The sequence below is a fragment of the Falco rusticolus genome, chromosome 4 (genome assembly GCF_015220075.1).
Source record: "Falco rusticolus isolate bFalRus1 chromosome 4, bFalRus1.pri, whole genome shotgun sequence".
Lineage (NCBI taxonomy): Eukaryota > Metazoa > Chordata > Aves > Falconiformes > Falconidae > Falco > Falco rusticolus.
The window spans coordinates 7,955,220-7,979,758 of record NC_051190.1 but is presented as its reverse complement, the minus strand read 5'-3'; the positions used below and the strand labels follow the sequence as shown (position 1 = coordinate 7,979,758).

The following is a 24,539-nucleotide window of genomic DNA, read 5'->3' as shown; positions in this document are numbered from 1 at the left end:
CTAAGATCAGGCCCCTCTGCTATTATTGCAACGTGAAGACTTCAAACCTTCTTACTGGGGCTTCACAGCCCGCCTTGACCTGCAAGATTTTGACAATCCCCCAGACTCCCTGTGCACACACCAACGCCAAATGCACACAAGCCTCTTGCGCTTAACTGCCTCAGCCTTAACTTTTCCAGCCTGGTCTCGTATATGTGCTCAGGTTGCCTTGAGGAGGAAATTGCAGTGACCACAGGACAACTATCTCAGTGGTACAGCCACAGGCAGCCCGGATACCCCTGGAAAAAACTGACAGAAGGCAGCCAGGACCACCCCTGATCCACTGGGGAAGAGGAATGAGGAAGCCACAGCTGTCTCTGCCCAGTGCCACAGAAAGGCAAGGACAGGCTTTGCTACAGCACCAGGTACCAGTGCCCCAGGTGAGAAAAGGCAACCCTGGAGGGAGCACAAACTCTCCGAAGCAGAGCATGGTGCAGGCAACAGCTGCTTTTCTCCCAAATCCCCAATGGCAGAGCAGGGAGAGACTCCTGGAGCACCAGGTATCCCGCCATCAGCAGCCTCAGGTCATAAAACAAAAGCCGAAAACACAACAAAACCCAGTTTCAGTGCAAACCACACTTTAATTTTCCTGTTTGTACAATAGAGCCAGCCACTTACAAAGTGCTAGTCTAAAAAACAGCTCTGTATTACAGCACACACACACCAGCCGAAGCCCATCAGCTCAGAGGCAGAGAAAGTAAGAGCTGGGCCACTTTTTCTGCAGTACAACAGTCTGTTCAGCATCTGAGCATCGGAGATTTAGCCCCACTGATGTGTTTCTCAGTGTCAGCACGGGTGGGGAGGCGAGGAGGAGAACAAAGGGTATTTCAGATTGATTTTCTTTTTAAAAGGTCTTTTGCTCCCCTCTCCTTCCTCTTGTCCCTATTTTGGAATGCCCACATGATTTTCTTTCAAGGTAAAAATGAACAAAAAAAATAAAAATGCTGATCAGAGTAATTCAGTGCAGTGCTACAGCTTAAAAAATGCTTTTTGGATGCTCCCCTCAGTAATGAGGGAAAAAACAGAAATACAGTATTAAGAGTTGTAAAAATCCCAAACAGCCCCAAAACCAGCACAGCAGAAGCAAATAAGCAATTCTGACCTCAAAATTCAAATTTCAATGCTTTAAAAGCAAAACTCTGCAGCAGAGGATCACAGCACTACTGTGCCAGCTAGAGGCAGCCCTCTCTAATCCTCTCTATCGCCTTTCCCATGCCCTGGCTAAGGGGCTGCACGGTGCCATCCTCCCTTCCCACTGCCCAGAGCAGAAGCGATCAAGTCGCTGGCCGGGCTTTTGCTCAGCTGCAGCACAGCAGAAGTGCAGGGACGGGCACACAACAGTTTCCTCTGGGGCTTGTGGCCAAGAGCTGCGGAGGAGCTGAACTGGCATATTTGGAGGTCAGTGGATGACTGGCCAGCAATGAAGCCACAGGGACTGTGCACAGAAGACCAAGGGGCTGCAAGCACGCATTTTGGGGGGAAAAAACGCAGTAGCTTGTCTTAGCTTTTTGGTCTGAAAACCCCTCCTGTTTGGTTCACCACCTTGAGCTAGATCTTTCCCTAAAAAGCATAGACTAAGGCTCTAGATTTTTTCTTATTTTTCACACGGAAGACCGGTTTTCCACTGAGGGCTGACCTGATCTAGTGCCCACAGGAGTCCTCACTCAAGAAAATTGAAGGACTAAAGTCCAGCTTACACAGACAGTAAAAGAGGACAGAGGGAAGAGCATTTGTCAGTTGCACCAAAAGGAGGAAGCAGAACTATTGAACAGCTAAGGCGAAGAGACCTCAAACAGGACCGTCACACCTGCAGCCTCACAGAAGATTGATGGGGTGGGGGATCTACAGGGCAGTGCTCAAGGGAGGAGGAGAAAGGCTGCAAGAACATGTCCAAAAAACCCAAAAGTTGTAAGAGAAAAGGATGAAAATTCACACAATCCATTGCATTGGGCTGTCATCCTTAGAGGTGACAGCAATGGGGACACAGCGCTGAGCTTCACTGGAGAAAAAGCTCTAAGGAGTCACATAAATGAGCAAAAAGAAATAAAAATGCTGCCACTGTACAAACCATAGGATAAATGGTGGAGGCAGAAAAGTGCTTACAGAGCAGCCTGGAAGTGAGGGTGTAGGAGATGGATGGAGAGGACAAGAAATCACCTTAGGGATGGTATTTTCCATATTTTCCATAATACTTTATGGATGGTATTTTCTCTGTGGAAGAACGGGAGCCAGAGCCAGAACAGCTGTATCCTGCATCGCTGCGCAGATCAGCCTGCACATACGCCATACTGTAGACGGGTACGGTTCACTTCCAGCAAAGCTTCCTACATTACAGGATTCAGTGCTCACATGAAAAAGGCGGAGTCAAAACCACCCAGAAGAGCCTCAAATGCATTTAGTGAAAGGACATGAGAAATGTTTGCTGCTTAGCAAGGGGACCAAGGTATGATGGCAGAGACTGCAACAGCCAGGCTAGACACACAGAGATTTGAACTGAGCTTCCAGAAATGTGCAACAAGCCTCCCTGACACAGGCAGCAACACCAGAGAGCTGGCAGGAGGCCCCCACACCGATTCACAGAACTGTACCCACCATATTCCTCCACGGGTCCCTGCAAGGCTCAGCTGTGACGTGGCCTCCAGCTCAGGCTGTACGCTCTCCTGACCCCAGCTACAACCCTCAGCCCAAGAACAACAGCCCCAGCCCAGCTCAGCCCCGACCCCTGCCTCTAGCCACACAGCTCAGCCAGATTTTATAAAGAACTTTATTGAAGCTCCAATATATATTATTTTTGGCCTCTAAATACCCAGGTGTCAGCACCTACTCCTGGCTCTCCAGTGCTATTCTGCAACCCCCAGCACTGAAACTTTCAGTGCTAGATTTTCTGCTTGACTCCTACAGAAGGAAGAAAAATTTTCAGACGCCTCAGGCATGGCTTTAGAAGAGCAACCGCTAACATGGTGGCCAAGTGCTGGAGGTGATGTTTAGTTGGTATCCATGCCGTCACACTCTTCTTGGGGAGGAGATGGGGCAGTGTGTTCCTCACTATTCCGGCGCTGATAAAACAGCACATACGCAGCTTTTGTCTACCAAACAAAGAAGAAAACCATCTGAAACAATCCACACAGCTTGGCTGGGAATGTAATGCCCAAAGCAGGGAACCACACTTTTACCACAAACTTAGATTAGCCTCAGGCCAAATACTCACCACTATTTGGTCTTCTGAAGCCAACAATACACTGCTGTCATCAAAGTAGTACCACTTGCCATCCACTTTGTTCTTTGCGTAGGCGGTGTCTGTCAGGAGAAGAAACTGCAGCTCAGTACTCCAGGGAAGAACAGCAGGTAATGCCACTCCAGCTGTGCTGCACTAGCGACACTCCAGATGCAAACTGAGCGTGCACGGGAGGCCAAGAGCTAGTCTTAACTACCCCAAACCTGCTTCACCAACATACTCATCTTCTAGAACACACTAGCTGGGTCCAGCTAGTCTAGAACACATACCAGACTCACCCCTGATAGCTGAGATGTAGGGCAAAGAACCTTGGGAGAAAGATTACAGTGTTTTGTTCACCTCCCTTGAGCCAGAGCTTTCCCAAACGCACAGTTTAAGACTCTGCATTTTCACATGAAAGAAGTTTTCTGATGATGACAGATCTGATCTAGTGCTTGCAAGAGTCCTTGCTCAAAAAGGAAGTTGGACTAGAGTCCTGCAAAGTCCCTTCCAACCAAGACATCTGTTTGACTATGATCTCCAATCTCAAAATATACCCCCCTTCAGCCACTGCTACCCTATGGTGACATACACTACGAGTTAAGCACATATATTGCCAAATGGGAGTTCATCCATGTAGTAAACCACTTCCAGGTGGTTTTAAAAGTGTCACCTACAGCATGGACCTGCACAGACACCTGATACAGGGAACTCCACTACAGATGCATTTCATCTATGCCGCAACAAGATCAGTGACAGAAAATTCAGACTTGTCATAAATAACAAAGGAGGTTTTTTTTTTCTCCTGATGGCATGACATTTTCCCTGCCACGTGAACCTTTGCCAATGGAAACATAGAATGGAGACATTCTACTGCAAGCTAGTACCAGCTGTGCAACAAAGAGATCCCAAGAACTACATGTTTGTTTGTGGCTTGTTTTAGAAAAAGATGGAACACAGGAAAATGAAAGAGAAAAAAAAAAAAAGTGCTTTAAATTGGTGTTGCAGCAAACAGAATTCAGGGTAGGAAAGGCAGAAAGGCATCAGACCCAGCTTCATGACAAGCTATGCCCTCTGCTCTGCCTTCCTGGCCAATGGGTGACTGCTGCTCAGACCTTGTCTCACCAACACTGAGGGAACTCAGCAAGCTCCTGCTTGGCTGGCTCAACCGCTGGCAATCCCTGCTCTGCAGCTGTGATGTTACACCCACACCAACCAGCTGCCCTCTGGCACGGGGCAGGGCAAGAAGCTGAGTCTTGGAGTTAAACTGACAGCTTACGCTGAAGACACTCTTCAGTAAGAAGCTCCTTTCCACAATTTCATGTTTGTCATTGAAAAATCTTGACTCCACTCAAACTATGGAACACCACCACACACTCTAATAACTAATAATCAAGGTCCCACAGACCTCGGGCAGCTGCAAACTACACAGACTGGCTAGCTGCTCTGCAAATCCTAATTAGGAAGGACTTTACCTTCCAAGATTATATTCACCTGCACACAGAGCACAGGTAAGTTTTGGACTAGACACGCTTGGTGAGGGCTGCTGCAGGTCTCCAACACACAAAGCCCTCCCATGACCCCTCCGCCTGTATTTCCCTGCACACAAAGGACATGGAAGCAGTTACTCACAGTGGCCTACTCCCATGGCACCATAGTGATTGGAAACTGCAATGAGGTCATAAACATATGAGCCTGCTCTTGGGTCGCAGACAAACTCAGACATGTTTAAACCCCTGGAAGGAAAACCAAAAGTATCAGTACACCAGTAACCAGTACTTTCTAAAAAGTGATGCATGACACCAGTGAAGTTCTGCACCAGTGCTGCCTGCATGCAGAAGTGCTGCACTCTGCTGCTCAATGGCCCGACATGTTACCCCTCCCACACCGGGTAGGTCCTGGTAAACACATCAGGCCCTGCCAAAAGATTTAGAGGGAGGTGGTGAATAAAAGACAGTTCAGAGCGTCCCTGTGTAGGCATGAAAAGTGAAACAGGAGTAGTAAGGAATATGCTTCATCCTGCAACAGGATGCTGACAAGCAGAAGCAGAGGAATGCGACAGGCTTTCATCCTGTACTTGTGCAATCCTCAGTACTACATAAGTGCAGTTCTGCCCAACAAATTTGCTTAATCCTCTCTAGAGGATTCTTTTGGTTCAGCAGAATCACATGGCTTTAACCTAATTTCACAAGACACAGTACCTCCTAGTAACTAGTGTTCTTTGAGATGTGTAGAGTTTACTAAGATTAGCAAAAAAAAACCCCAAAAAAACCCCAACAAACGCCAACTCATGCCTGTTGTCTTGCAGTTCAAATCCAGAAGACAGAGGTGTTCCAGTTACAGTTTTAATAACAAGCCCACCCAACAGTAACATCAGAAGTAGATTTCTCTTGACCAGCTTCTTCAAGCTCCTCCTAGTGTGAGGGAAGAATCCTACCTGATGGGGAATTCCACAACAGTGTCAAGTTTATCCCTCCAGTATCTGCTGTATGAGAATCGTTTTAAATGTACTACCAAAATCCTGGGCAAAGACCACAAGTCAAACTTCTTTGTGGCCTGTTGATGTTTCTTACAGTTAGGGCAGTACCTGGGAAAAGAGTAACAAACAAGGAAATGAATGATTATGTTAAAAAGAGAAGCTTTTGGCCTTCCATTAAAAGGTGCCTCAATAGTGCAGTATAGTCCCTGCCTTACAGAAGGCTTTTTTGGCTGTGGAATACGTAGGTGAACACACTTCCTCAGAGGTTTCCAAACTGCAACTTGCTTTTACTCATAGGCAAAATGTCCTATGGCAAGTGTGTTAACTGAGCATTGTACAAAGATTATTTTTTCTTTTGTAAATTAAAAAAAAAAAAGATTTGAAGGGCCCATTACTTCTTTATTATCTCCTAATGCAGCTCAAACAGGTAACAGTTGCAAATACATCTATAGCATGTAATTGGAAATTAATAACCAACAATCACCTACTACACTGTAAGTTATTTTCTTACACAGCGAGCAAACAACCTCCAAAAATCTTCTGCACACACAGCAATCACACCTTGGTCACTTAGTATCTGCCGTACCTAGCCTCTCTGGACTAGGGATTTTTGGTAGAGTTAGCAGTGGGTTAGGACCAGTTCGAGCTAGAAATAATACAGGATTAAACCCTAAGGTAGCCACATGCTTTTGCTCTTTTACTACTGCAACTGCTTCCTCTGACAGATGTATGCTGGAGAATCAAAAATAGTGCCAGTGGGCATGTAGCTTCCAAAGATCAGGCTATTTTTAAAATAAAGGCAGGAAACTAATACATTTTTTTTAACCCACATGCGCAGCCTATTGAGTCAATGACTTGACACAGAACTGATGAGACTTCTCACAGATGAAGACAAAAGGATCGTCCCAGGAAATTATCAGAATCCCACGACAAACAGTGTGAACTCAAATAGTTATTAGCATTTCACAATAAACATAGGAGGCAGACAGAGGCTCTTACCACGGGTCGTGTTCACCAAGCGTTTCCATAGTAGTGAAGAGCTCTATGCAGTCTCTGAGGGCTACCACAGCCTTCTTCTTCTGTGGCTGTAGCATACTTCCATGCTTTTCAAATGCCTAGTGAAAGAGATGTGTGCTTTATTCAATTCCACATAATCTTTAATCCTTAACATCGCAAAAAGGAAGATGGTCACCTTCACAATGCTGCCTGTTTCTGACCCACACAACGAAGTTTCCAGCCACTCCTTCCTTGTGTTATGAACAGTCCGTAAGAGAAAGCGTATGTCCTTACTTCAAAGTTTGTGGGGTTTGAGTTTTTTTTCCAAGAGTAACAACAGGTTATTCTGTTACAATACCCGATCCAGCAGAACTCACAAAAAGTATACTGAGCTTTCTATTATGCTCTATAAATTTGCTTTCAGGTTTCTTCCAAGTTTTGGGGATTTGTTTGCTTTGCTTGTTGAGTGGACTTAGAACTAGAGTACTTAGCCCTGAAATTAAAATGTCTGCTTTTCAGAACACACTGGAAACAACAGAAATTCCAGATCTATAGACCTTATCACTACAAGATTTTAAGTAAACATATCTCATGCTGGTGACTCAATTTTTATCAAGGGAGCTCTGCTACATTTCACCATTTACTGTCATCTTTTAAGCACTATGCAAGCCTACATAAAGACTATTTATGAAAAGAGCATACTACAACCTGTGCCTCCTGTTCATCAAAAAGTAGCCTCCGTGTATCAGAATCCCAGTCAATAGCAAGGGCAGAAAAAGCTACAAGAAAGAAGAAACATTTATTGCAAAGGTGTAAGGAGATGGAAGAAAAAAGAAGACAGAAAAACAGTAATTACCATTCAATTTTAAGATTTTTCCTTCTACAATTGAGTTTATCTCGGAGGTCCCAGAGGAATTCACGAGGCTAAAAGTGAAATGCTGCTTCTTGCAAGGCTGCAGGTCTCTTGCTGAGTCCACCTGCATATAGCCCTCACAGTGGCAGGGATCAACTTCTGCCAGCTTTTCCTTGCCTTCCTGTCCACTGTCCTGATGTTCCATCTCTTCAATGTCACCTGGCAAAATTTAAAACAAGCACAACATTGAAGAGCTTCACTGAAACTTTAGACTGACACCTCACACAGACAGCTGTTTGCATGAGCCTGTTACGACACACACTAATTACTCAGAAAGCAATTAAAAGACACACAGAAAAAGAAATCTGTGCTTGCTAACAACTGCATCTGAAGTTGTATTTTTTCCTTTATCAGATGCCAGGTGATGTGCCGAGTTATCTTAGTATCAGACATGATTGAGAGTGCTCGGTTCACAATAGGTTAATGATCATACCTTCTGCTAGCACACCCTAATAAACAGCCCAAGAAAGAATCAGCACGGTTGCCGCTGGGTCTCTTACAGAACAGAGTATGTAAGTCTCCAGGAAAGTTATTTCCATTCTTTGGCAAAAATGGGTGGACTTTTTCGCCCATTTAAAATGTCCTATTTAACTTGTTCCAGTTGTTACTCTCACAGCAGCACAACTGAGTGCTTTCAAAGAGGAAAGAGAAACTGCATTTGCCATCAGTGTTAAAACCTTCCTTGTAAGCATCTACCCTAGGAATGAGACCTCATGATTCTAGGTCCATGAATATGTCCATTTCCACTTTATTTCTCCAGAACCTGTCTTTGTCACCTAACAGGCCAGTTTTCATCACCAAGAAGTGTATTAGTAAAGGAGTTGCCTGGGGAGGAAGGAGGAACACCTAATAGGGACTTCCCTAACATTGGTCAAGATGAATGCACACCACACCTTGTTCTCCCACTGCTGCTTACGCGCATCTGATCTCCCTTGGAAGGAAAATGGTCTAGAGTCCTCACCACACCATGCAGAAATTACGCAACAGCATGGTTTAATCACTGTGAAAAAACCCAACCTGCTAGAGCTTAAGCCAAATGCTAATAAAAAGCTTTAAGAGCTAGAAAGCTTCCAGGTAATTTTGAAACAACCGTACCTTCAACCACACCATTGGAGCCATTGCAGGTTCCTTTGTCCGGGCAGGTTGTAGAGTATTCTTCTGCCAAAGGGGGTTTCACGTAGCGGCTAAAGAGAGTGAATATGTTTATCACACAATCATACTGAAGCTGTACATCAGAATAACAGCACCCCTCTCCATCATCAGTTTTTGCTGTCCAATCCCCCTCAGCAAACTGGACCCATCCTCCATCGTACCATTTACAGGCCAAGAACTCTCAGAATGAGTCAAACCAAAACAATTCAGTAAGTCTCTGTTCTCGCTGCTTGCTCCAAGTTTTACTGGCGGTAGATGGAAAAGGCAAATATAAGTTACAGTGGTCCCTTCTGAAAGCCCATGGCCTGAGTTCTGCTCCTGACCCATTTTGCCACACAAAGTAGGTAGTTTCCCTTGTGACTACCACCAGTATTATCTCACAGCCTGCTTTCAGAGAGCCGAAAAAAACCAGGGCCTTGAAATGTCCCTGGGGCCTCCAGACACTAACGCAATGCAAATCCTGGTTTACAAGCCACATACAAATTTAAAAATCAAGGAAAATTCTTCCTGTTAACAAAGATGCAGTAATCCTATTACAGTGTAATTGGACAGGCAACCACTAGAACTTTACATGGGATTCAAAAGACATGACTTACCTGATCTGCTCCAAAACCACACTGTACAAGTGGTCCACAGTGAGTTTGTGTTTCAGCACAGATATTAATAGTGGCTGACCAAAGAGTACGGTCCCTGAAGTATTGCTGGATTGCCTCATTGTCTTTTCCCGAAAGTAAACAGAGAGAGTAACACACTCCGAGCCATCCTCACTTGGCTTGCAAACTTCATACCTGTTTGAGAGACAGGTATTTCTATGGGTTATTTCCACTGCCAAGAAGCACAACAGGTAGAACCAATATGAACTCAGTCCAACAAGTCTCTCCACCAGGTCCTCCTGAGAAGGACAGAAAGGGTTGTACTCTGTCTTCATGCTACAGAGCAGTTTTCCTGAACTTTTCCCATGGCTTACAATGACACAGTATACATAACCACCAACAACTCAACTGCCACCTTCCCTCTGTCTTTATTCCTAATTCACATCCCTACTGCCACTCACCTCTCAAGACATTACCCTGACAACAACATGCTGCTTCAACCAGATCATGGCATCAGTGAGAAATACTAAATGCAATTTTAAATCCCTTGGACAGAATTTGTTTCCTCTGGAGAAAGAAACCCTCTTGATACCTTGGGTTGTGCATTCTCACAGCCTCTCGTACAGATAATGGCCTGAGCTCACATCACTGAGCTGCCAACATTTCAGAAAACCAGGAGTTTGGAAACAACACAGGAAATTTCACAGAAAAATCTAAGGACAGTAAACACACAGGAGAAAAACATTCTGAAAGAAAACAAACAGCTCTGGAGAACAGTGAGGAGACCAAGAAACAGCTTGTGCTACTGGGTGAAACAGCAAATGAGGTATTTGCAGATATCACAGTCACAAGAAACCACGTGGTCCAACACTATCACACTGTTCACTTCAGGACTATTCATTACAAAAGATTCATTTTCAGGAATGCCAAGCCACACTGTTCTTAAATTTGGTGAGTCACCTGTCCAGACTGATCTTAAAACTGAAAAAGAAAGAAAGATTTCATGAATGATGTCGCTATGCAAAATGACCAAGAACACAATCACATATCTGAATGTACCAACTCTTCACAGCTCTCTTACATTAGACAAGACGCTTCCCTTCTCTTAAGGGTCAAGAAAGATTTTTCTATTCCTGTGTTCAAAATGCTCTTGTAGAGCAGGGAGGAGAACAAATTTCAGTAGTTCTGCTCCATCCTACTTAAACAAAAAGGAATCCCAGCTTGGGGCTTGCACCAAGTCAGAAAAGTACATAAAGAAAAATATCCTTCCAGAGTCCCAGCCCAGACCACCAAGCGCATTAGAGATCAGCATCAGCATAGGACAGTCCAATGCAAGTGGCAGTTGAGGTTTTCTAGGCTGTCAATGCCATTCAGCTGGACACCAGCACCGGATACAGTTCACACCTAATATTTCCTGAGAAAGAGCGCCACCAAAAGGTGAATTATTTTACTTAGCACTGTTTCAGTAACAAAAAAACATACTCCGTCCCAGAATATCATCTACAATTAACTCCAGGTCCTATGCTTGTCTCCAGTCCTTAAGCTCAACTCTATAAAACAGATCAGTACACAACATACACATGTTCCTCAACATTCTCATGACTGCCTCTCACACTGCCTACACTGTGCTCTGCAAGCAGCAGTTAATGCAGGCCCCATTTATACTCACCCTCATGCACCTGAATGAAGCCCAACCCATGTGACGGAACAGAAAAAACCCACTTAAGTATTACCCATATACAGATGTCACCCATCACAAACAGCCAGCATGCTGTACCCCTGTAACACTTTGCAAAAGACCATCTCACTGCAACGTAACAAGTTTGGTTACTCAAGTGTCCTTCTACCCACTCCACCTCAGAACAGCTTCCACATACTCTTATTAGAGGCAGACTTATCAGAATCAGGATCTGTCATTTTCTGAATCTCTTGAGCAACAGACATCCTTTCTAAAAAAAAAATAATCTAAGATATAATACTTTATCTATAATTTAAGGAAGGCTGTAGAGCTGATACTGGGAATTACTAGAAATACACTGTAATTCTGTATCTTACAACTTAATTGAAATAGTAGAACATAAAGATGACGCTACACCACACTATACGACATGGTTTTAGAAGTCAGAGTCATTAGCTCAGCTGCTACCACACTGTATATTGCCTGGTTGCCTCTATAATTCATAACAACTCTGAAAAGCATCTGAAAACTACTAAGCAATAGGGCAGGATTTGACTAGTCTTCATCAGCATTATGAAGTCTTCAGAGCTGTGGTTATAATTCAGAAAGGAGGCAGCGAGCAGTGAAGTAGGTAACTTTCATTCCCTTGCAAACTGAAGTCAAGCAAGCACACAAGGAGCACAAGGAGCACGAAAAACTACAGGAAGACAAGGCAAAGCGATGTGAAAGGGCATTGAAAGCAAAAAATACTGAGCTAAGCACCAGTCTAATATACATGTTGTATATTACTGAAACATTCCCTCCCAAGTGCCGCTATATAAAGTCCAGCTGGAAAACACTATGTGGATCACAAGTCAGCCTATAGCAACAACCAAGAAAAGAAGTATATTTTGTAAAAGAACAGAGAAGGATAGAAAAAAAAATGTCACTGAAGAAGCTGACAAACACATCTGTCTGAACAGGATTACTACTGCACACCAACGCAGAGATACCGCTGAGAGATTACAATAGGTTCAAAGGCTGACAATAAGAATGAACAGAGAACTGGAAAAAACCTGGGTGAAAATGCTGCACATACTCTGATCTCTTCTAAGAAGTGGAAATACTCCTAATCTGTTCTTTCTTCCATAATGCCAGAACATATATAAACAAGTAAACTAGGAGATAAGAAGCTGCAAATAAACTTTCACACAACAGGTAGTTTGCCCTGTTCAAGTTGGTCACAGGATTTTGCCAGTCTTACAGAGGAGTAAGATTAAAAAGGATGAGGGAAATCAACGAGCAGTATTTTTTACTAAGCCTAAAAAAACCCCTGAAACACAGAAACTCATTCTGGAAAGGATAAAAATCCTTATTTCCAATAAGAAAACTATAATTTGAGCAAGTGAGAACAAACTTCCTAGATCAGTCTGCTACAATATCTCACACATGTCAAACATTTCACATAAAGCTACTAGACTAGCAGGTTTGCTGACCTAATTCACTGTAATAATTTTTGTAGCCTCCATCACGTGAACAAACCTAACATTTCTGCAGCCACTCGTGGTTTTTCAAGACCACAAACTCATCTAGTAACACACAGCATGTTGTAAGAGAAGGCAGCAAACATGGTATGTATGGCAAACTAAATTATTCAAATATGCACACTTTCATAGGTTAAAGGTGACCTGCAAATCAATTTGTGAAACTTTTATCAATGTAAATGATACTTATTATAATATATGCCCCATTAGCCAGGCTAAGAGAACAGGGGTATCTAGTTTATCCATTAAAACATTTTTCTTCTTAGGCCTTAAGAACTAAGAAGAAATACTAAGAGTGATACCCTTGAAATGGGCTGCGGAGGTTGTTTTCAAGTGGTACTTACCTGACCCCTTGTAGGCCGGCCCCAAGCTCCAGCAGGATCCCTGGGTGATGTGATATCACCAGCATGGTGCATGTGTGGGTGTTACATTGGAGCGGGAGCCGGAGGTCCTAGTGGGGCTGGACTTCACAGAACCTAAGAAAAAGAAATAGTAAGCGTTTCGGTTATGTGCTGAATGCTGTTCTCTGCTTAGCCTGGAGAATGAGAGCATTCAGCAAACACTGAACAACCACTGTCAAATTGATTTGCAGACCACCTTTACATTACTGACGTTCTGATCATTTGCCACAGATCTCCCTGACCTCTGGCAGGAACAACATGCCTCCAGGAAACATTTACAATGTGGTGAGAGGCAGGTTACTCCCACCATTCTTTGGCTGCACTGCCCCTACACACTGTGCCAGTGATCTTGCTTCAGGTCTTGTAACAAACCCCTTTATTTCTGCAAGAGTCTCACCTTTTTCTCTGAGGCTAAATACTAATGCATCTTGCATCAGAACTACCCTACGTTTCCAAGCCTGTCATGATGAGAAAGAGATGAGTGCAAAGCCTTGTGACAGAATAGGCTTGGACAATTCTAGCCCCAAATTCTCCTTCCCTTTCAGCTGACCTGAAAAAGAAAATGCATAGTTTTGTCCTTTTGTGCCAGGTTCATTTTGGGATGCATCTGACAGTTAAAGTCACTTAAATATCAAGAAGCCCAGTAACATTTGCATTTCTTCTTTTTGAAGTTTGACTATCAGAGAGCACAACAAGTAACGTTAATACCTCAATATCTTAATAATCACCACAAGAACTGATGAGCCAGAAACTGAACAGCTGAAAGGGCAAATCTATCTTAGCCATCCAGGCCAGATTTTTAATTTTTTTTTCCCCAAAAAAAAAATCACTGTCCATTCAGCTTAAATTCCAAATGGAGTCCAATTCTTCCCCTCCCCGCAAGATTCAGCACTTCCCACCGTTTTAGTGGGATGTGAAAATTCACAGTGCACGTCTCAAGGTGTCAAAAGTGCCCTGCAAAAACCACAGAAGGCTGAACGACTCTTCCCTCACATCCCTATGGCGAAAACCGGAAAAAATACAGCTTGTCTGACCACTGAAAGCTCCTAAAAAAACGTGCAAGCTCATTATTCTATACATCCCATCTATCACATATTTCACAAATATTCATCAATACTAGCCGGGACTACAATGCTTGCAGACCATGCCTCCTCTGTCAAGCAAATACAAAAAACAACAAAGCGCATTCCAGCTGTGCTACTCCTACTGCAACATAGCGTGAGTTCCTGCTCAGTGACATTTACAAGTGAAGCATTTCATGGAAATCTATATTCTACTCAGTAACCAACCAATATAGAGGCCTAAATTAAAAGCAGAGATTTAACAGACATTGGTGTCAAAAGCAAGACACCAGTACAAGAGTAGTGACTTTTTTTGTTTGTTTTAAAATCACGTCCCTGCTGTGGCCCAGATCTTCTACAGTATTAGATTAGGCTCTTCCTTGAATTCTGAATTGAGACCTGTTGCTAGCTGGCTAGTGCACAATATTCTAAAATCAGAAGCCTGTTGAACCAACAGGGTATTGTCATATGCAGACCCAGGCCTGGCTACCACTTTCAGCAAAGCAAACATGGAGAAATATTGCAAGAGACTGGCCATTTTCAGTTTTTCAGTCCTGAGGCAACTTAAGGTGATGCTACAAAGGCAAGAACTGCCAGTTTAGATTACTACAAGACCCTAAAGCTTCAGAACCATTGAAACAACTGATTTCTGTTACAGAAGACTGACACCCAGGTGATCACGGGTCGAAGATCTGCTGGACTCTGAGCAAAGTCCTGTTGAGAAGGGGACAAGGAGAGCAAGAAACAAAGGAAAAATTCGATGGCAGCTGCTCACTAAACCAGAGCCTGAAGACTTTGTAGCTTTCCCTATCATTACACACTCATTCCTTGCATTCTCAGACTCCAGCAAGGGACCACAGATGATTACTAACACAACTTTGGTTTGTTTCTGTCAGTGGAAGGGAGAAGTACTCTTCAGGTGAGGAAACTGCTACACCATTAAAAAAGATGATTTAACACTAGCTTGAGGCATGGAAGGGCACTGTCTTCGGTTTAGCACAGCTTCTCTTGCAATTCTGTGTGTGGCTATCAGGAAGGAACAAAAGAAAAGATCTGTGAGCACACCCAAATTCAAAGATTAAGCAGCAAATTCCTTCAGGAAAATGCCTCAAAAATCAACAGGACCCACTGAGCAGCCTGCAATTTTAAAATACAAGTTTGGGAAATATACACTTGAGAAACCTATTTCTGAATATGCTGTACTAATTTAATTCTATTTTGAATTGCTTACTTCTTTGTATTTCATTTTCTCATCAGTGAAAGAAACTTTGCATCTAACTTCAATTGCTTAAAACAAGTGATGAGATGTACACATTACAGTTTGCCAACGGGGAAGTATTGCCACTGGACATTACTGAAAAACAGGAACAGATGATCAGTATGTAAAAGTGATGAGATCAATAAAACATTAATTAGGATGGTTCAAGTACATGAGACAGTGAATAACATGTTTACTTAAATACAAATTATTAACATAATGGTCCTCAGTCATATCCCAAGTTGCATAGTATATGTCAGCTTCAAACCCATCTAGGTTAACATTTAGTACCTAAGAACACACCCTGCAAAAGGTACCATTGATAGCAAATGATTAATAATTGAATGTACTATTAGTAGGTTAACATTAAAACAATTAGAGCAAATTAATTGTTAATAGTCAGTTCAAGATATAAGCACTTTTGCATGTCCTGCTAAGTGCTTCGTTAAGCACCAGCAAGTTCTTTGTTTAAAGGAGTAAAGTACGTCACAAGATGAATGAGCTGACTGGAAGTCTACCACAAGCAGCACCAACCAGGGGAAAGGCAATGCCAGCAGGGGAAGACCACAACTACCGACTCAAGAAACCCTTCCAGACCCAAAAAGAAGTTGAGACAGAGCATGCAAACTAATTAACACCAGAAGCAAGAGAATTACTTGATAAACAGGAAATTCAGTATTACATATTGAAGGAATTCTGTAACTTGTAAGCAATGAAGGCTGATAACTTTGCTTTCTGAACTGTATAAATAGTACAAAGTTTTGACCATCAGTGAGTTAGGCATTTGTGGCTCAGCACCTAGCTCACTACCTTGTACAAACTGGAATAAAGGTATAGAAATACCTTGACTCATTGTGAGAATGGGTGCTGTGTACCAGGTAACAAGCCCGCCTACATGTTAATGCCATGATTACCTTACCCCTCTCCAGTCTGTTTTTCCCACCTGACATGCCTCTCACGTAACTTTGCTGCACTGTGAGCACAATAACCTGAAATGCTGCAGTTTTCAATTTCAATTAAAAAAAAAAACAACAACAAAATACTTGATTTGTAACATCAGTAATGCTACTAAAAACTTAATATTTTCTGCAATTTGTTCTCCTAGAATAGAAGCTGGTATGTTTTAGCCTTACTACATATGGCAATTAAATGATTCAAACCTTAGAAAAAAAATCTGTTTTCAAAACATAGTAGGCAAACAGCTTCCAGAAGGTTTCTTCCTTGCTAATAAATCGATACATCATCAGCCCATCTTAGTGTGCAAATAAAATTCTGATGGGTTCACACTGATTTATTTAATCTCTTTTAGGTTGTTATTTATTTAAATTGTGATTTTGGGGTGAAAATACTGTCACTGTAAAACATTACACAGCTATACTTTCTAATAAAAAGGCAGCTGTTCCCCTTCATTAATCAATACAAAGACAGTTTTCTTTCAGGAACAGAAGAGATACACATTACTCAGTGTAACTAGTGATACACGCCACAACTACGTCACCAGTCAGCACAAGAGGATCTTTTCCAAACTGAACATTTTGTGGACTATGCAGCCATACAGAGCCATCCCTCAAATCATAAACAGCAAGCCTTTTCCTGTCACTTAATAAAGAATTGACCTTAATTTAAAATCAAAAGAACAAAATGCTTTTCAGTGGGCACTCAAGCCTTCACTGTCTTTGGGGAAATAAAACGTTTCTCAACTATACATCATTTCAATTACATATTTTTAGTCTCAAGTGGAAACAAGTTTGTACTTTAAAGGTGGAAGATTTTGGAAGACATAAGATATTTTTTCCGATGTTTTTTTATTCCTCCATTTAACAAACAGTGAGATATCTGCCTGTAATCTAAGAAAATAAGCAAGTTGCTGGGATATCAAAAACTCCTGAGGTTACCAGCAGCAGCAATCTGAACATACAACCACCATATGCCACATTCTTCAGCCACGCATCACGCAACGTCTTCAGGAAGGCAGCAAGGCCTGATCCGACACCTTACAGTTGGTAACTTCTACTAGAAATGTAACAGCTTGAGGAACATATGAGAAATTTCTGTTTAACCCACCCCTGCCCTACTCCTGAGAGGCTTCCACAGGTACCCCAGGACAGCTGTGTGCAGAGCAACATGGCACTCCACGCCAGACAAGAGAACAGTTATTTTAACACTATCCTATATCCTGGCCCAGGTTACCTTCTGATTCCAGTTACATCAACCCAGCTAAGGCGCAAGAATGAATGCCGAGTGTTACTCAGCCAGCCCAGCACTGAGAATAAGCGCAAACTATGTTTTCATGCTAAAACAAAAAGCAAGAAATTTCAGGAACATTATCTACTCCAGTTAAGCTAGAAGGAACAAGTTAACCAGAGAACATGAGGAGCGAACAGGACTGTTCCTGCTCTGGTTTTGGAGAAGAGGCCCGCAAAGAAAGCACACATGGCAGTGCCTGGGTGCAGCCCCAAGGTGGGTAGTAGTGGCAGATGCAAGTCAGAGCAGCGTTTGCTTTTGACAAAAAAAGCAAGCAGGCAACCCAAGAAGTGTCCCACCACTGAAGGAAAATATACAAGGGCCAGTGCAACAGCTAAAACTTCTGGAGTGGGGTTCTGTGCAGGAGCCCTCTCTAGCAGGGTTAAAAACCCTTTCTGCAAGAAGCAAAAGGCAGAGGATGCACCTCCATGGCTGCAAGTACATTCCCCAGTGGGAAACAAGTTTTGAAGCCAGCAGGACACAAACATTTGCACTAATTTTAAAGTTATGCACTTTTTTAGCAACTATGTACCAAGTCCAAACAGACAATATTACTCCTCCAAAAGCAACTCAGACAATCCTCACCATCTTAGACTAAGATTTAGAAAGCCTGAAAAAAAACTTATACAAGCCAGTTTCAACATAAGAGTTTTAACTCACAGAGATCTCCAAGGGTTCCTCAGACCACAGGCTAAATAAAAATTGAAAACATTTCCTGCAAGGAAAACTAAAGAAAAATCATAATTTCTTGGAAAGATACCAAAAAACACATAACACATGCAGTAACAAAAAAAACCCCAAACACATAAACCCTTCAGCATATCCTTTACATCGTCAGTTTGCAAGGGCCCAATGAACCAGAAACCTAACACTGCTAATTTTAAATTCAACCAAGTCCTTTCTGTGACAATTTTCAAAGTTTCTCCTAGTGCCACTATACTCTCACAGCCTGCTCACCTCAGGCTCTACAAGCAAGTAACACCAAAAGGGTAAAAATAACAATCACTCAAACTTGCAGGTCAGAAATCACAAGTTGAAGACCCACCCTGACTGTTCCCACCTTGTATCTATCTTAACAGAAAGCTGATGTATTTGCTGAAGTGGATGTGAAAGGAGGGACTGACAGTACAAGACCTTAAATAGATGGAAACCTATTTAAAAGTTTAAATTAAATTAAAGAGTTTAAGTGTGGAATGCAATAACCTTCACCCTACTATTACCATTTCTTGAATGATTCAATTAAATCTTAGCACACCTAAGAGCAGGCTTTTTATAACCAGACAAGGTAAGCAGAATGTTCACAATAAAATAATGCATTTGCCCTTAACTAAGAAGCTTAATTTTTGCTCTTTATGAACAAGTGTTTCTCTGTTGCGTTTTTGAGACAAGTTTCCCTTTCAATAAAAGAACGCTGGGTTTAGCTGTAGGTTAGAATATTACTATACATATCTTTTTCCTGGCAGCATCACCCACTAAAGGGAGTTCCTACGAGCAACTTTCTTCTAATTCTCACCCTGGTGCCTAGCTGCTTGCTCTCACCCCACAGTGCTGAAGACAACTTAAGAGGGCACATGGAAGAACAGGATTAGCAAAACTTCCTCCTGCTACCTCTCCTCGTCCTTGGAGGGTTATTTTTAACCCAGGTCAGTTCACTCACTATGAGTCACAGCATCACCTCATTCACAGTTGTGCCTGCACATGAAAGGAAGTGGTGACTGCAAAGGAAAATACAGGTGGAGCTGCAGTTCAGCTAACACCAACCCCCACCCCAGAGCAGCCTTAATTCAGACATCGCTGTTTGCTGTGGAGGGATATGCCTGTAGGAAAGTAGGGGGGTTTGTAATTACCGTTATAATAGCATGCTTCTCGTTTTTTCCAATGTTTTACTAGCTTTGGAGACAGACTTACTTACTATCTAACACTTTACAATACCCCCACAACAGAGATTTCACAGAAGCCAAATGTCCTTCCTAGGCATCTTAACTGGCCACACCTTTAGCTGCAACTGAAGAAAACACGACAACAAGAACTTTCAGCAAAACTCAGACATTGCACCTCAGCCATGAGGTCATGACAGATGGCATGACAAGACTAGCACCAAGCAGTATGTCACAGCACCCCACTCAGTGAATGGTACACACCGCACCAGAGTATGTTAGTACAGGATTTCACACCGGCACAACAATTTTACAGAAGCAACATCCTTGCACTGGAATATTTACACGAGGAAGACTGGACTTGTGATGAAGGACTGGATTTGACCTCACAAGCCCCAGGTTCATATGGGGCTCAAAGTCCATTTTGCACTGCACGTGCAGTATTTTTCATTTTCCAGCAGCAATAAAGGAACATGACTTTTGCTCTCCTCACCAGATTTTACAGAAGACTGGAGACATCTCACCTACCACACACATATATAGCATGTCAAGCACAACCAAATCCTCAGCTGCACTGAAGTCCCTCACAACCACAGTTAAGACACCAACAGTGTAAGCACCAGTCAAGAGACTATCAACCTCCAGTCATGGTTAGCTGGCCACTAAAACAACTATGATGGTTTTGAAAAGGCAGAATACAACAGCTTAGATTTCATGCTATCCTATTAACAGCTCCAAGGCTTTTGGCTTATTTGATGCATAAGAACAGACAGTAAGATTGAGTTTCCTTAAAAATGCCAGTGAAAGCATAACTGTAATCCCGACAGATTATCATATCTGGAATAGGCTTGTAGAAAGTTCCAAACTGCAGAACACATACCAAACAAAAAGTTAATTCTTACTCAGGGCCATGACTTCTTTTCTGTTTTCCTAACACCTACTAAACACTGCACATGCTGATCTGCTGCTAGAAGAAGTGCTGCATTACTACCAAGTCATGCAAAAGGTCTACAGGAAGGCTTAGGTTGCAAGGCAGGGGCAGGGGATGGGAAGGGGGCGGGCGGGGGGAGCGGAATTCCGTTTTATATCCTGAAATCAAAATAAATGTTTTGTAGTATTCTTTGCACCACGGCATCTTCCCACTTTACTCACACAAAGATGTCGTCTTTTGGCATGATATGATTTAAACCTTCATCCATTTGGAAGATTTTGTGGAATCGATGATTATACACGTCTGTCACCACCATCTAGAACAGCAAGTGATATTTGCAAAGAGATTATAATAAAAGCTTATATAAATTTAGGCAAACTAACTTCAAATTCAAGCAACAGTTTATTCCTATTCTTTCTTCATCAGAATTGTCAGCACACCAACAACAGCACTGTTTTCTACAATAGTACCCAGGAGCTAGTCAGCTGCATTTGTTAAGATGGATCAGAAAAACAAAGCAAATAACAGACTGATTTTACAGAGGTACTGAGGAGGTGCAATTCCACCAGCTGCAAGTCAGCCTGGTGCAAACAACAGCACAGATCCCAACAAAGTGGCAACAGGCTAGGATTTCAGGCATGGATCACTCACATCTGTAATTAACTGAAGTAAATTCAAGTGCTACATTGGAATCCTCAAAATACCCCACCAACTACAAAACCATTCCCTCTGGAAAAGCTCACCTGACACCTTTGTTATTAAAAATATGTCCAAGAAGAGGTGGACCCAAAACAGACACTGAACATTATCTCAATATTAAGAGGCTACACTATCAGAAATGTTGGGGGGCAGGGGTTGGCTTTTTGCCCCTTCTCTGAAGCCTCTCTACTGCAATGGTAGTAATCAGATTAACACAGATCGCTTCATGCATCCTTTTATTTTACAATCAAAGAACAGCATTCAAACTTGTTAAGGTTTTGTCACTATCTCATGAAGTTCAGCTTATCACCCATCTAAAAGCTAAGCCACCAAAATGTTTCAAGAACAAATATTTATGAGAATTACTGCCTGCATTTATCCTTACATTTTCTGCAGGAACACCAGAGAGTTTGGAGAGTGAGTCACACAGATCCGAGATGGCCCCCATCATCGGCACCACAACCCGGTACTAGAAACAAAGATAACATCGTGCTTACACCAGGCAAAATAAACCCATGCAAGGCAGAGAGCAAGAAAATGGAAATAAAACCTTTAATTTATAGAAGCTCTGCTGAAGTTAAAGTCATAGCCACACACTTCAAGATCTTCTTGATCTCAGCTCCACCTTATAAAACAGGGATTATGGAGGGAATGAAAAAGCCTTAAACAGTCGGCGTTCTGCTTTGATCAGGCTCAGCAGTAGTAAAACCCATTAAAAAAAAAAAAAACCAAAACACCAAAACCAAAAAGTCAGCAGTTTTAATGTCCTGAGCAACCTGCTGTGTCTGTTTCTTCATCTCATAAAAAACATCCTGGAGCCATTCTCCCCAGTGTCTCTGGAGGTCAAGTCAGAAGTCATGACAGGCAGGAAGGGAAAGGTGTGCATGGACTGCATACGAGGATGGACCCTACTGCACAGATCAGACCACTTCAGTCTTCATTTGACGGGCAATGTCATCAATGAAGGCTGGACGTTACTTTTTTAGGAGTTCTGTTCTGGACATGCTCTCAAATGGAAACAAATCCCCAGAGCTCACCCAGAACAGGACATACCATGCGTTATACTGCACTAGGGCTGGCTGGGAGGGAGACACTTTCCTCATGGAGCACCCTGTAAGGTGCCATATTTTGGATTTGTGGCTACAACAGTGTGGATACCACACTGATGATCCAGTCACTGCTGACCAGTGCTTGTGCAGCATCAAGGCTTTCTCTTTGTCCCCACTGTGCCCCCCTAGCAGGTAGGCTAGGGGCAGGCAATAAGTTGGAATGGGATCCAGCCAGGACAGCTGTGCTAGACTACCCAAAGGACTAATCCATACTATATAATCTGATGCTCAGCAATAAAAATTGTGGTAGAGAAAGAAAGGGTGGGTTTGGCTTCCAAGGTTATTGCTCAGACACTGGCTGGGCACCAGTGTGCTTGTGGGAAGTGGCAAGTGATTTCCTTTGTGTCATCTGTGCCATTGTCCCCACCCTCTTATTTTCCTTCCCCTATTAAGCCATCTTTACCTCAACCCATGGGTTTTCTTGCTTTTGTTCTTTCTAGCCTCTCCTCGTTCCTGCTGGGAAGAGGGCAGGGGGAGTGATCAAGAGCCTAAGTGGGTGCCTGGCTGCTGGCCTGAGTCAATGCACCACTTACATTAAGCTACAAAAGGTATGAGGGACACAAGAAACCTTTCACACTCCTAAGCAGAAGTATCTTGTAAGTCATGGGAATGCTCTACCTCAGATGATAAACATATGACAATCCACTGGTTACACTTCTAGTGCTCTGAACACTTCCCTGAAGACAGATCTATGAGTTTTTAACATGGCTGAGTGACATTCTGCAACCAGGAACGAGTATGGATGCAACAATGCAGGTGCACCAGACCACATGCATCCAGTTTTGTTTAACCTAGCGTCCCTCCTCCATCAATAAACACCACCACGTGTTTTAGAGGATTCAAAGGCACTGCAGGTTATAGATAGGCACACACTCAGGGAGAATTATTCAGAACGTACCTGCCTTGCCTAAAAGGAGTTCTGTATCAATATTCACCAGGATCTTCTCAGTTATACTACTCATCTGCATATTCCCCTGTGGCCATCAGAGGCTTACACTTCACTTTCTCTTAGCACAACCCACATGGCAGAGAGACAATTCCTCCTTGTATCACACACCACAGGTGAGTAGAGGTGCACACCTCTGGCTTCCCAACTGGGACATCACAAAATACAAAGAACTGCTCACAGGGAGACTGAAGGTGGGATGTAGAACATGCACACGGACAACTCATCTAAAAGAGCTCCAGGTAGCAGAAGTTATGTTAATATTGATTCTTTAAAGTAGAATTTATCCTCAGTCTATAGGCTCTTGGTAATCTTGCTTGTTTCCTCAATGAATCCCTTCTCTGTTCTTGCCCTTTATAAAGTCTTGGTGACAAGAGCAAGCACAGCTGTCCTTGGCTTCACAGTTGTACAAAAAAGCAGGATGAAAAATTCTGAAGAATTCAGCAAACATCCTTCTCCACTGTACCTACCGCCCCCCTCAAACTAACAGTGTATATACAAAGCACAAGTTTCATCATCTGCAGTTCTAATCCACAGCACATGTAAATATTGCCCATCAGTGCCTCCAAAACTGCATCAGAGCATCTAGTCACTCTGCTTGGGCCTCCTGCATCTTGTGCTTTTCTTGACATGCATGGCAAGCACAAGGTTACTTTGGGTACATGTGCCTACTCACAGACCCATTTGAAAATAAAATGGGAAGGGGTGGGGGGAAGGGGGGCATGCGGGAATTAAAAATCAATCTTAGAATCCAGCAGGCTTTAAAAGCAACCAAGGATTTTTTCAGTTTTTTCAAGAGGGATTGCTTCTCATTTGTTTGAAATTCAGAGGCCTTATTATTTAGAGAAGTTTTACCTTTATGTTTTCCAAGGTAACGAGAGGCAAACCTGATAATGCAAACCCATTACTGCTTTCAGGGAGCAATGCATCACACAGGTAATCTCATCACAGGAACACGTAAGCCACTTCCAGCTGACCCATGATCCTCATCTCACAAACGGAGATTTTTTTACAAAGCCACTTGATTTCACATGTTCAATTACCAGTTTTTACATTAAAAAACCCAACCCACCTCACTCAAAGGTGGACATCAATGTCCTTTAGACTACTTGAAAAATCTCAACTTTAAAACACAATAGAAAGATTCAGATGACTTAAACTTTTGCCTTCAGCTTGCCTCACCTGGACAGGTCTACGCTGTGGGGCTGCATATACCAAGGTAACTTCCATGGGACGATCTCTCCTCAAGGGCAGTGGAAGGGTTAAGTAACAGAAGGGATCAAAGGTCACAGAAACTTTGGAGCATTTAGGACAAACAAGGGTAGATTTGAATAGACCATGAAAAATATCCACAATGATAGAATCATTCCTCAGCCTATGATTCTCCCAAGCCTCTTTTGCCACCTCCTATTAAAAAAAAAAAAAA

The 24,539-nt window shown here is 42.7% G+C and overlaps 1 protein-coding gene across 6 annotated transcripts; it reads right to left on the bottom strand.

Moving 5' to 3' along the window:
* Positions 1 to 600: 600 nt before the first annotated feature.
* On the bottom strand, positions 601 to 24,522 carry LOC119147074 (ubiquitin carboxyl-terminal hydrolase 4-like). 6 transcript variants are annotated; one of them, XM_037385569.1, is made up of 12 exons: positions 24,296 to 24,522; positions 21,444 to 21,527; positions 20,581 to 20,675; positions 9,390 to 9,581; positions 8,737 to 8,825; positions 7,585 to 7,800; positions 7,437 to 7,507; positions 6,732 to 6,847; positions 5,691 to 5,840; positions 4,886 to 4,989; positions 3,248 to 3,336; positions 601 to 3,125 (listed from the first exon to the last, which is right to left on the bottom strand). In XM_037385569.1, exons 1-12 carry the CDS (start codon positions 24,341 to 24,343, stop codon positions 3,024 to 3,026), a joined length of 1,356 nt encoding a protein of 451 aa, XP_037241466.1. In that variant the 5' UTR covers positions 24,344 to 24,522; the 3' UTR covers positions 601 to 3,023. The 6 variants fall into 6 exon arrangements, with proteins under 6 accessions (XP_037241466.1, XP_037241468.1, XP_037241469.1 ...); XM_037385571.1 differs by lacking the exons at positions 21,444 to 21,527; positions 24,296 to 24,522 and adding exons at positions 12,932 to 13,063; positions 15,281 to 15,403 and having other exon boundaries at positions 20,581 to 20,670; XM_037385572.1 differs by lacking the exons at positions 21,444 to 21,527; positions 24,296 to 24,522 and adding exons at positions 12,932 to 13,063; positions 13,386 to 13,538 and having other exon boundaries at positions 20,581 to 20,665.
* Positions 24,523 to 24,539: the final 17 nt, after the last annotated feature.

What these genes read in the sequence shown, in the direction of transcription:
- LOC119147074 (XM_037385569.1), bottom strand. Translation starts at nt 24,343, where the DNA reads ATGGAAGTTACCTTGGTATATGCAGCCCCACAGCGTAGACCTGTCCAG. An exon ending in CCAAAAGACGACATCTTTGT is followed by an intron (nt 9,582 to 20,580) that starts GTGAGTAAAGTG and finishes TCTCTCAAACAG; the next exon opens with GTATGAAGTTTGCAAGCCAA. An exon ending in GTTGTGGAATTCCCCATCAG is followed by an intron (nt 4,990 to 5,690) that starts GTAGGATTCTTC and finishes TTTTCCTTCCAG; the next exon opens with GGGTTTAAACATGTCTGAGT.